Below are 13,580 nucleotides of genomic sequence, written 5' to 3' on the forward strand. Positions count from 1 at the left end.
ACTAGCATCCCGCACATGATATGACATACTGACCACTTCACAGCATATTGTTCTAACTAGCATCCCCACACGTGATATGACATACTGACCACTTCACAGCATATTGTTCTAACTAGCATCCCCACACGTGATATGACATACTGACCACTTCACAGCTTCAGCTCACCGTTCTAACTAGCATCCCCTCACGTGATATGACATACTGACCACTTCACAGCTTCAGCTCACCGTATAGCATCCCCGCACGTGATATGACATACTGACCACTTCCCAGCTTCAGCTCACTGTTCTAACTAGCATCCCCACACGTGATATGACATACTGACCACTTCACAGCTTCAGCTCACCGTTCTAACTAGCATCCCCTCACGTGATATGACATACTGACCACTTCACAGCTTCAGCTCACCGTTCTAACTAGCATCCCCGCACGTGATATGACATACTGACCACTTCACAGCTTCAGCTCACTGTTCTGACTAGCATCCCCGCACGTGATATGACATACTGACCACTTCACAGCTTCAGCTCACCATTCTAACTAGCATCCCCGCACGTGATATGACATACTGACCACTTCACAGCTTCAGCTCACCGTTCTAACTAGCATCCCCGCACGTGATATTACATACTGACCACTTCACAGCTTCAGCTCACTGTTCTAACTAGCATCCCCGCACGTGATATGACATACTGACCACTTCACAGCTTCAGCTCACCATTCTAACTAGCATCCCTGCACGTGATATGACATACTGACAATAGCCCACATCTCACAAGTGTTGACCTTCTTCATTTTCCATTTGCGGAGCAGAATTCATGACGACAATGCGAGTTCTCGTTGGCTCGTGATGCAGGACTTAATCGATTTCAATATTGAACACTCTACATCAGTGGTTCTCAACTGGTGTAGCCTCAGGACCCATTATTTTCCTTGTCATGAAGTCGCGACCCAAATTTCAGATTTTTTTTTAAACCACTCAAATTAATTGCACAAAAAATAACGCATTAATTTAATACACAATGCCTTCATGCACTGTTATAAACTTCAAATGAACAAAAAAGTGCAACAGAAGTGCAACTAGGGCTAAAAACCAATTGAAATAAGGCAGACTTGAATTACAGGCCTATATGTTTTTAAATGTAAACAAGTCAAACTGGTCATGCTCAGAAAGTCTTATTTGAACTGTATGAAATATGAAATAAAAGGCAGACTTATCTTGAATTACATGCCTATATGTTTTTAAACAAGTTAATAATAATAATAATAATAATAATAATAGTAATAATAATAATAATAATAATAATAATAATAATAATAATAATAATAAAACAAGTTAGTCATGCTAATCCAGTTTCAATAGTCTGAATTGAACTAATATGAAATAAAAAGGAATCACAGGCAGGCTATATGCTTTTTAGTTAAACTGGTCATAACTTTTAATTAAACTGGGGCCATGCTAATCCAGTTTAAATCATCTGAATTGAACTAAAATTAAATATGAAATGAAAAGGCAGACTTCTCTTGAATTACAGGCAGAACATATGCTTCATCTTGTTAAACAAGTAAAACTGGTCAGGCCAATCCAGTTTCAATAATCTGAATTTAACTCAAATGAAATATGAAAAAAACAAAAAAACAACAACATTTGGCCAATGTCCGCGACCCAATCAAAACGGCCCCACGACCCACCTTTGGGTCGCGACCCACCAGTTGAGAAACGCTGCTCTACATGACACATGCGTTAGCTGGAGATGATGATTATATGGAAACATGATTATATGAAAACATGATTACTCTGCTGTGTGATTGCCCTGAGCTATAATACAGTATAGGGCTCGTTTTCTCCAATGTTTCGCCTGGAAGGAGAGGAATGGAGGAGTCATTTTTGCATGATTCTCAGAGCACGTGTGGGAGGCTGGATATCACCTGTAAAATATTGATGCACAAACACACACGCACAAACACACACACACACACACACACACACACACACACATGGACGCAGGTATGCACACACACACACACACACACACACACACACACACACACACACACACACACACACACACATTCCATTTGGATGATAAGTAAAGCTTAAAATACGATATATATATGCTGCCTATACATTCTATTAACCTCGCAGATTCCTATAGGCCTACAGTAGGTGAAATGTTGATCGTATACTTCTGGAAAATCACTCCCTCTTCATTTTGAAGGAGTGCACATTTAAGCCTGCGGGGGTGCTGTTCGCCTCCTCCTCCGCCTGCTGTGCTCCTCTGCCCACTCTTGGATCTGCAGGTGGATCTGCAGACTTCCCATCACTCCAGTCTGAACTCTGTCATGACTCTCTCTCTCTGTCTCTCTGTCTCTCTCTGTCTCTCTCTCTGTCTGTCTCTCTCTGTCTCTCTCTTTCTGTCTCTCTGTCTGTCTCTCTCTTTCTGTCTCTCTGTCTGTCTCTCTCTCTCTCTCTCTCTCTGTCTCTCTCTCTCTGTCTCTGTCTCTCTGTCTGTCTCTCTCTCTCTCTAGTTCCCTGCGGTGGGGTATTAACTGAGCGCAAGGGGACCATCCTCTCTCCCGGCTACCCAGAGCCGTACGCCAACTACCTGAACTGTGCCTGGAAAATCTCCGTTCCCGAGGGAGCCGGCATCCAAGTGAGAGGACACAGTTGGAGACCTTAGGAGTAAAATGTTTGACGGGAGGCTAAATGAGTTCTGGGGTGGATTTCATTTTAATCGTTGAATTATTAATAATAAGTCAGACATTTTGCTTGATGTTTGTGATTTTTTTTTTTTTTATGTTTTGAAGATAATCCACTTTTCATGGCACTTCCTTCGTCTCTCCATCGCTTGCATAAAATTATCTTTCCCTTTCAGATCCAAGTTGTGACCTTTGCCACGGAACACAACTGGGACTCACTGGATTTTTTTGACGGGGTTGACGGCAACGCCCCGCGGCTCGGCAGCTACTCAGGTAAAACCCGTTACAACTGAATTTGACTCGTCGGCTCCCACCTGAATATCAATCAAACATCACAGAGCCTTCCCCCCACGTCTGAGCAGCCCACAGATGTGCTGATGGAGCTGCTGATGACATTTGGCACGTCCTTTGAGAGTGCTGTCTTCAAAGCTGTTCAGATCCCAGTCAGGGAAGCAGTGGTTATCTTCCTATTCTGTCCCCTATTTTGGCATGGGATTTTAGAAATGTAAAGTTGCTTTAGGGGCTCAGTATAATGAAACTGGTAGCCCACTAGAAAAGTTAAGTTAAATTATCCTTTATTTATCCCCATGGGGAAATGTATCCTCTGCATTCGACCCATCCTCTACTAGGAGCCTTCCTAGAACTAGGAGCAGTGGCCAGCCACAGTGCAGCGCCCGGGGACCAACTCCAGTTCTTTTTGCCATTGCCTTGGTCAGGGGCACTGACAGGAGTATTAACTCTAACATACATGTCTTTTGGTGGTGGGAGGAAACCGGAGCAAACCCACACAAACACGGGGAGAACATGCAAACTCCACACAGAAAGGACCTGGGACGGACCGGGGTTCGAACCTGGGACGGACCGGGGTTCGAACCCGAGACCTTCTTGCTGTGAGGCAACAGCGCTAACCACTGAGCCACCGTGCCGTCCCCAGAAACGGGCCTTCACTTCATTTTGGATTGTGAATTCTAGTTGAAGAAGCTCTGGTGTACCATCATCATGACTTTTGCCTCCATATCAGCCTCACTTTTGTGAGACTCAGGTCTCTTTCACATATAAGATTCAAGATTCAAGATTCAAGTTTATTATTTGTCCCCGAAGGGCAATTTGTGTGCAGCAGACATAAAAAGCATAGCGAATACATGAAAAAACAGAACATGAACAAATTAAAACAAACATGGAGCATGGCAGCAGTTTTCCAGCAGAAAAAGGATCAAGTAAACACAGGATAAAATAAAATAAAAACAAAAATAAAAACACCTCAAAGGATCTGTACGATGTACTTAAAAGTAGTAAAGACACGTACAATGTACTTAAAAGTAGTAAGAGACACGTGCATGAACTTAAAAGTAATAAGAGTCCAGGACTATTTGAGCTCACATAAATAGGTAGGTAAAAAATAAATAAAGATATATCTTGAATATAAAATATATAAAGAATATTTATAGCAGCAATACCTACCTAAGAAGAGAGACAAGGAGAGAGAGTGCATCATCTCCTCCGCCCAGCAGCGTTTAAGCTGCACTAGAGACAGAGAAAAGAGAGCGAGAGAGAGAGAGAGAGAGAGAGAGAGAGAGAGCGCACTATCTCCTCCTCTCAGCAGCATTTAAAGCTGTTATGGAAACAGGAACGAAGGACAGTTTATATCTGTTTCTCGTAGCCCTCGGAACCTTTAGCCGAAGGCCCGAAGGGAGCAGCACATACTCTGAACAGAGAGGATGAGTATCGTCCATGCGAATGGACATGGCCTTTTTAAGCACCTGTTTGTTAAAAATGTGGTCCAGGCTACTAAAATTTACTCCGGCTATTTTTGATGCCGCTCTCACGATATAAGCTGGTGGACTCGTTGAGATTCAGGGGGGGTGAAGTTGCAACATTGTTGCATTTTTCATTTGGTCTGGTTCACTTTCACAATTTGTCACAAGCGCAACAAACTTTCTAAACAATTGTCACGTGGTCCAAACAGTCACTCGTCTATAGACCAAATCACCGTGACGTCACCATGTAAACAACATTTACTTCTGGGTACCACTTCGGGAAGGCGCCAGGTTTAAATTTGCGTGTTGTCAAATAAATGCTGTCAAACTCTCGTTGTTTTCGGCCGACTACTTTCAATTTAAATGTTCAAACGGTTGGTAAACATGCTTGTCCGACGTATCTAGCCTTTCTTCTGTGTTTGTTTTATGTAGTGTTAGCTAGCTAATAACGTGTGTTTACAACTGTCAAACTCGCTGTTTTTTTGCAGACTCGTTAACGTTACGTTAAAGACAGAGGCTACTGACGCCGCTCGGATACAGCTCGGAACCCGGATGTTGTAGCTGTAGTAAGCCTGTGCCGCCGAATCCAGAGTTCTCTTTGCTCATGTTTGCCCTTTGCAGAGGGAATTTAGAATAATCCAAATCTTGACCCGCTCTTTATGGTCACTGGACACCCAACAACACAACACGAACGAACCATTTTTGTCTTCTTTGTCTGTTTTTGTCTTCAACACATCAGTTTGTGCGGAGGTAACCGGAACGAGGGGTAACTGGAAGTAAATGTAAACATCCCCGCTGATTTGGTCTATTGGACAGAATAGAGAAGGGAAATCTCTCCTCTCTTCAGCAGGCTTCTTGCCTGGCTGAGGGCTGACTGAACAACACAAGTGAATCCGCAAAACACAAACCATGGAGCAACACCACCTGCGATATTGGGATTTCATGTACAGTACACGTGTGCACGCCACAGTGTTAGTTTTGCTTCCTTCTACCCAGGGTTGGGGAGTAACGGATTACATGTAACGCCGTTACGTAATCTGATTACAAAAAAACGGTAACTGTAATCTGTCACAGTACATTTTAAGATGTGTAATCTAGATTACAGTAACGGGGGTATAGTAACGGCATTACAGGCGGGATTACATTCGCCCTTGCCTCTTCATTAATTTTACAAAATAACAACAAAAAACGGTGTAGCCGTGATTGACTGTGATGAGGACGAGCGAGGCGGAGCAACAGCAGCAGCTGCAGGCAGCATTCATGATGACAGAGGCACCCGCGCCTGTGGTGCCTCCTCCCACGAGTGCATTCACGTCATGGAAATATAACAAGCATTTCACTTTTACGTTCGCTCAGTGTTTAGACAGATCAAGCGCCTTCCACATGGATTCTACTGAAAATGATATTTTCAGTAGAATCCATGTGGAAGGCGCTTGTGTGTGGGGCTGTCAGCTGAACGTTACGAGCTGCCAGGCAGTGGAAAATCTGCATTGAATTTCTCCGCCTGACACCCGTGCTGACAAACGCTGCTCTAGTCTGCATGGGGCGAGAGGTTTTTACTCTCACTATCTCCTTCAGATCACCTCAGCCTCAGCGCGCCGCGTGTCGACTCGTGTGTGGGTGTCGCTCTCTCTCTCAATCCATACTCTCCCTCTCTCTGTCCCCCTATCTCTCTTTCTCTGTCCTGCCCTGTGGTCCAGTAAGAGAAGGTGCAAGCAAGGTTAGTGTTTCACGTCGTGTTTCAAGATTAAAGCAACAAGCTGCGTCTTCCACTCCACATCATGAAAAATAATCATAACGTAAATTAAAGTGGTCTTAAAAATAACTCTTGTTGTATTCTCCTTAACTTCATGTTGGTATAAACATTCTTATCTGGTTATCAATGGTAAAACATGCTTCATCTAGTTAAATAAGGGTTTTAGCCAGGACTCTTGACCAGGACTCCCTGGAAGAATTGATATTGTATCCCAATGGGACATTCCTGGATTAAAAAAAAAAAAGTAACTGAAAGTAATCCCTACTTTACTTTTAAATAGTGGTAATCGGATTACGTTACTAAGTACAATTTTTAACAAGTAACAAGTAACTTTAAGGGATTCCTATTTAAAAGTAACCTACCCAACCCCGCTTCTACCGCCTTCTACATGATGCACTGCAGTGGGTTGCACCAGCTGTGCGTAAGTTGAAACGTAAGTTAGTTTGAGCGTAAAGTCTCACTAAGTCCGAGTTTACGCACTACTAAAAATATTTGGGTTGCACCATGTGAAATAGTTACAACTTAGGCATAAGTTAGAACTTAAATTTTACACCTACGTCTTACTAGGTGTAAAGTCCTCCGTAAAATAGCAGTTGGCACGGATTGCAACTTGGCACGCGCTCTCCGTGATCAATTATTACACGCTTTGATATTTATGACTCACGCTTTTGTTTCCCACAAGCTGCAGCACTGCATACAAATTAAAATAACCGCAACAATTTAGCGAGGCAGGATGGTGGTAAATTAGCCTACAATACTGATGAAGAGCTCACAGATAAATGTTAACAGTAATATGAACCTAAACGAACGTTACTCAGTAACGTTCTCATCTCACGTTTCACGTGTTGATGAAATATGAAAGCACTAATTTGCGGTGGGCAAGATGTCCCGACTGTTTTCACTCCACTTAATTAAACAACCGTAAATAAACACCGTTACCACCGTGCTTTTCACTGATTGGCTACAGGAAGTGAAAACGTCATTTTCCGTGACACTATTTTGGTTAGTATGGACTTTAGGGTCTACTAGTTAAGATGTACCTTACGTCTCCGCGGTGCAACTACACAAAGACACAACTTTAGTGTCAAACTAACTAGTTTGAACGTAGCAGTTAGTGTGGACTTTACACCCAAACTTAAGAGAGAACTTACGTTCAGCTGGTGCAACAGGCTGCTGGTGTGTCTTCCTATTATATGCTCTTGTGTTTGCTTTCACACAACAAACGAACCGCGCCAGGGTTCACTTGGAAGCGAACCGAGACCTACGTCTTCAAGCGGACCAGAGTTTGTTTGTTTGTTCCGCACCAGAGTTGTTTGTGCTTTCACACCACCCCAAACGAAGCAGACTATCCAAGGAAACAAACTGTGGCGCGTTTAAAGTGGACCAAACGGCTTATATGTGAAAGCGACCTCGGTGTCAAATTTCTCAAATGGCAGATATGTCATTTTAGAAGGAAACTCTGTACATATTGTAATAGCTCCACCGTGCAGCCCTGTCCTCTCTCTGCACAGAGCAGCTCCACCGTGGAGCCCTCTCCTCTCTCTGCACAGAGCAGCTCCACCGTGCAGCCCTCTCCTCTCTCTGCACAGAGCAGCTCCACCATGCAGCCCTCTCCTCTCTCTGCACAGAGCAGCGTTAAATAGCTAGCAATCAATTTGCTCCTGGGAAACCTTTGATTATGTAAGAGTCTCCATGCACAGAGGGCTGGAATACAGACAAGTATATTGACCTTATTGGTAACACGCATACTACATGTTCTGCCAATTCCCCCACACTCCATAGCATGCTCTTCTTCATGGCTTTGAATTTCTGCCACGCTCCATAGCATGCTCTTCTTCATGGGTTTGAATTCCTGGCCTGTCTGCCTGAGAGTACAGAGGCAAGGCAAGGCAAGGCAAAGTTTATTTATATAGCACATTTAAAACAACCACAGTTGACCAAAGTGCTTAACATGGAAGCAAATACAAAATATATACATATAAGAAACACTTAAGAAACAGTAAAGTAATGGGCACAAAAACACAGTAGAATGGAGTCGAAGTGACAGCTCAGCTCGAGTTGAAAGCCACGGAGTAGAGGTGAGTCTTTAGTAGCGACTTCCGTATGTGGACAGGTAAGCTGTTCCACAGACTAGGGGCAGCCACAGCGAACGCTCGGTCGCCTCTGTTTTTTCTCCTTGATCTCGGCACATCTAAGAGCATCTGGTTTGTCGACCTCAGTGCTCTGGATGGAGTATGGATGGGGATGCAATCCGCTAGATAAGAGGGGGCCAGTCCATTTAGAACCTTAAAAGTAATTAGCAAAATCTTAAAAGTGATCCTAAAGCGGACCGGGAGCCAATGTAGCTCAGCCAACACAGGCGTAATGTGGTCGCGCTTTCTTTTCCCAGTTAGGAGCCGAGCGGCTGCATTTTGGACTACCTGCAGTCGCTGAAGTGAGGACTGGTCCAGGCCTACATACAAGGAGTTACAGTAGTCAAGTCTGGAAGTAATAAAGGCATGAATGACTTTCTCAAGGTCTTGAGGAGATAAATAGGCCTTGACCTTGGACCTAGGAAGTGTGTGGAACATGATTTACACCTTTATATGGTACTGTGTAATATAGGCTGGGCAATATATGGACAAAATCAAATATCACAATCATTTTGACCAAATACCTATCGATCATATATCGATATCCCAACAATATTGTAGGGATGACTACTGGTACTTTCACAAAATGTTTTCTGATAAATAATCTATAGTGTTTATTTATTTGTTTATTAAAAGGATCCCCATTCGCTGCCGCCTAGACGACAGCTAGTCTTCCTGGGGTCCAAGACAAAATATACATTACATGACACACAATAATTAAAATACAAAAACACAAAGTAAAAGAAATAATGAACAGCAAATCTAAGCTAAGCTAAGACAGCCATTAGCACACAAATAATATATGGTCCGTACAACTCTCAATACTATAGAAAACAAATCATAGGAGGAAAAGTGGTGTGATAAACATAATTATGTGTGTGATAGTGTGAGTGAGTGTCGATGGGCTCTGAGCATCCTTTTAAAACCAACCCTCCCCTTTTTTCTTTTTTTTTCTTTTTCCCCCCGATTTTGTGTCCCATTTTTATCCCCCATTAGTGCAAATTTAAATGTATTTATCCTGGTTGCTGCTCCACCCTCTGCCGATCTGGGGAGAGCCGAAACTGGCTGCATGCTTCCTCCGAGACATGGGCAGTTAGCCAGCCGCTTCTTTTCACCTGACAGGGGAAGCTTCACCGGTAGGACATAGCACATCGGAGGATCACGCTATTCCAACGAGTTCCCCTCCCTCTGAACAGGCGCCCTTAACGACTAGAGAAGGAACCACATCAGCAACCAGGATATTGCATGTTTTGGTGAAGGGGGTTCCTATATGAAGGAAACCCCCGGGAGGCACGGGGAGAACATGCAAACTCCACACAGAAAGGCCCTTTTGACGACCCCACCCGGGCGGTGGGGACTCGAGGACATGCGGACGGGCACGCATTCCTTCAGCGTTCACAGCGTCCCAGGTGGGAATCGAACCCAGGAACTTACGAGCTGTGAGGCTACAGCACTTACCACTGCACCACCGTACCCCCCAAACCAACCCTCCCTTTGATGGAACAGATATAGCATGGTAGACAATTCCAAGAGGCTCTGGACCTGTATATGACGGTTTTCTTCATGTAGATGGTTTTTGGTCTGGGTAAAGTCATCTGACCAACACTCGCCAGCCTAGCTGCCTTGTTTTGTGCTACTTGTAGCTTCCCTAGTAGACCCTTAGACGCAGAGGACCATACCACAGAGCAATCATCCAAATGACACAGAACTAACGAAGAAACAATTTGGCGAAGTAATAATGGTGTATAAAATGATGCACACTTTCTGGTCATGGCGACTGCGTGATGATGATAATAATAATACATACATTGCACTTTTCTAGAACTCAAAGACAAAGAAAGATGATGTATTTAGTGTGCTTGTTGTTGTGTCAGCTTGTGTGGATTTGAAAGGATTACATCCGTATCACTGCCATAGTGAGATACCTTGTCAAATAGAGTACAGTACAGTGACAAGTTAGGGGCCGTTCACACAGACAGTAGTGTGTTTTTTTTTCATGGAAAAAGGGCAAGCCTGGAGCGCCAGGAGAAATAAAAACAGGATCATGAAAACATAAACATTAGCATAGCAGCTGCTAGCTCAGTAATCAGCTGGTTATAGCTCTTCTATGAGACAATACAATGTTGTGGAACAAGCAAAGCTTACCAGATATTTCCAATAACATACATGTAATCCATACCGCCTTTATGATCGCTTACACTAACCTAAATCCAATGATTCAAACAACTCTGTCATAGCGTTTATGTCGTGTCGGCTCCTCCGGCAGCAGCCACGGGCCGGCTCCCAGGCCGAGTTGGGGAAGCCGTCTTGGGGGAGCACAGCCTCTCACTAATGCTAACATTACTCTCGTCAGAAACCACTTCGATCTGCATAGTTTAAAGGAGTTTGCAGCCGAGGTATAATTTAAAAACATTTTATTGATTTATTTACATCAGACGAAGCCAGGAAACAAACAAAACAAAGTCAGAAACACATGGAGCGTCTGCCCGCGTCTGTTTTCCAGGTATAATACTCCTGCCTGGGGAGCTTCAGATGGAGGTAGGGGAGGAGCTTCAGATGGAGGTAGGGGAGGAGCTTCAGATGGAGGTAGGGGAGGAGCTTCAGATGGAGGTAGGGGAGGAGCTTCAGATGGAGGTAGGGGAGGAGCTTCGAGGTTTGAGCGACAGATGACGGCGATTGCACTTACAGTACCAGACTTAAGGTCCTTACACATCAAGAGCGATGTGAATATACGGCACGGAATTGCGATGCGAGTTTTGACCCACCTGTCAATCACAGCGACAAATGGGGACACGTCGGAAGCGAATTTCTGAAAAATCGACCGTGGTTAGAAAAAATAAACACCGCAATAACGCTCAGCGAAACTTTGCCGTTGGTATGCACGGTTGCATTGACTGATATGATGGTCTCGACCTAGTTTCAAGATGAAGACCAGACACGCTGCCTCGCACCACACGTAATCTAGTGACATAGTGACCTCATCATCGCGTGTAATCCTAGCGTGACGACAAGTGTAGTAATCCCAGCGCGACGTCCGCGTGACGCACTTGCCTAGGTGACACCGTTAATGTCGTCAATGCCGAGGCTATGACGCGGCAGTATTTATAGCCACTCTTGGCGCATCATCGTCCTCTTTCCCTGATCTCTGGCCGCTGCACCTGAGCTGATCTCATCCCTTCTCTGGAAGCTGCGTTTCGCCCCACCCACCTCCCCAGTCCACCACCAATGTATTGACTCCTGAAGAATCCCCTACCGGGGGGGGTTCTCTATTCTAGCCCGAGCAGATGCCCTCCCGCCTCAAGAAGAGAGGCATCTTGCCACGGAGTCACTACGCCAAAGAATCAGTCGCCATGCTGCCACGCCATCAGAATTAATGCCATACCGTTTCATGCCATAAATCTTATCGCCATGCCATACTTTAATAAAGCTTGCTGGTTAACCTTACCCTCTGGTCTCTCATGATTGAAATAAGTTCGGAAAATATTATTGACGTGCAAATTAATCGCATGAAAAAAACGCTCCCGATGTGCAAGGACCTTTACTCACAAGATCGTTTGAATGCTTTTCCACTGGTTAAATTCTGTAAAACCCACAGACAGACGTGAAGGGTGAGCAATGGCATTGATTTATGAAAAAAAAAAAAAAAAAATGTAATGGATATACCCCGCCTCCCCGACAGCGACCATATTGTTGTTGCTGAGGGAACGGCCATCATGGCGATTGGTCAGCTGGAAAAAGCGCTTCATGTCACCAGGTACTTTTCTGAAAAGTGTAACATTTCTCAGCTTTTGAAAGTGCTCCGCTTTGAGGGGCAGAAACGCCGGGCTGCAGCACTTTACAGGAAGTGCATTTTGTGGCTGCTTCCCTTGACTTGTAATGAGAAAAGGGTGCGTAGTTGAGTTCTATACTGTATGTGAAGAGCCCCTTTTCAACAGAGTAGTTATGGTGCTGACATGGCTGCTGCTCAGCGCCGCATTGTTCTCTGGTACATGTACAGTATATGACTTCAACAGAAAGCATAATCAATCTTTAGCAGAAGTACTACTAGACTTGGTATATGTGTGGCTGCAGGACTATAGAGTATTCACCTTATGTTCAGACCTTACAGTGGGCCAAATTCTTCCGGGTCCTTTTAACACTTCCGGCAGTCACTGCGCAAAATAAGAGAGTTGTTTTTGTGCAGGACAGTGCAGGGGGTAAAATAAAGAACGTAGCCTACTACTTTGAGCCGGTACACAGCAAGCAAGCGAGTATCCACTGTTAGCCAGGTCAGATAACGTTATCGTCGACAATTACGAGCACTTTCTTGCAAAACATACCTGGACTCCAACAAAGAAAGCTTCAGATAGTTTTCTCTCCTCCGAGCGCATCTCGCGCCTTTTACGTCTATAAGACGCGCAGACGTTAACGCAATTCCCTGGAAAGTTACATGGCATTGCATTCTTAGACATTGCCGTTTGCTTTTATTTGGTATTTACATACAATTGGCTAAATTAGTAGTTAATTCAGACTTAGATTATATTGGAGCAGCCAGCCATTTTTTTTTTTTTTTGTCGAAAGTCGTCAAACGACCACACAACCAGGTCAAATGGGCGTGGCTAACTAAGGTGAATACGGTAGCAGCAAGAACAGCATTCTATCGGACAGCCTTCTGTATACTTTCTATGTGATTACAGGTACGACCATCCCCCAACTGCTGAACAGCACCTCCAACAACCTGTATCTGACCTTCCAGTCGGACATCAGTGTCTCAGCGGCGGGCTTCCACTTGGAATACACAGGTATGAGGAGAGAGAGAGACACAGGTATGAGGAGAGAGAGAGACACAGGTATGAGGAGAGAGAGACACACGGGTATGAGGAGAGAGAGAGACACAGGTATGAGGAGAGAGAGACACACAGGTATGAGGAGAGAGAGAGACACAGGTATGAGGAGAGAGAGACACACAGGTATGAGGAGAGAGAGACACACAGGTATGAGGAGAGAGACACAGGTATGAGGAGAGAGAGAGACACAGGTATGAGGAGAGAGAGACACGGGTATGAGGAGAGAGAGAGACACACAGGTATGAGGAGAGAGAGACACACAGGTATGAGGAGAGAGAGAGACACAGGTATGAGGAGAGAGAGACACACAGGTATGAGGAGAGAGAGACACACAGGTATGAGGAGAGAGAGAGAGACACAGGTATGAGGAGAGAGACACAGGTATGAGGAGAGAGAGAGACACAGGTA

The 13,580-nt window shown here is 44.5% G+C and overlaps 1 protein-coding gene across 1 annotated transcript in view; it reads left to right on the plus strand.

Moving 5' to 3' along the window:
- LOC310786958 (CUB and sushi domain-containing protein 3-like) overlaps positions 1-13,580 on the plus strand; it is a gene marked incomplete at its 3' end in the record, with an annotated part of 313,431 nt that overhangs the window by 293,874 nt on the left and 5,977 nt on the right. Inside the window, exons 30-32 of the mRNA XM_083648289.1 lie at positions 2,531-2,655; positions 2,878-2,974; positions 13,023-13,127. Coding sequence (XP_083504415.1) covers positions 2,531-2,655; positions 2,878-2,974; positions 13,023-13,127 — 327 coding nt within the window. The remainder of the gene's footprint in view (positions 1-2,530; positions 2,656-2,877; positions 2,975-13,022; positions 13,128-13,580) is intronic.

The sequence above is a fragment of the Poromitra crassiceps genome (genome assembly GCF_964638095.1).
Source record: "Poromitra crassiceps genome assembly, chromosome: 12".
NCBI lineage: Eukaryota > Metazoa > Chordata > Actinopteri > Beryciformes > Melamphaidae > Poromitra > Poromitra crassiceps.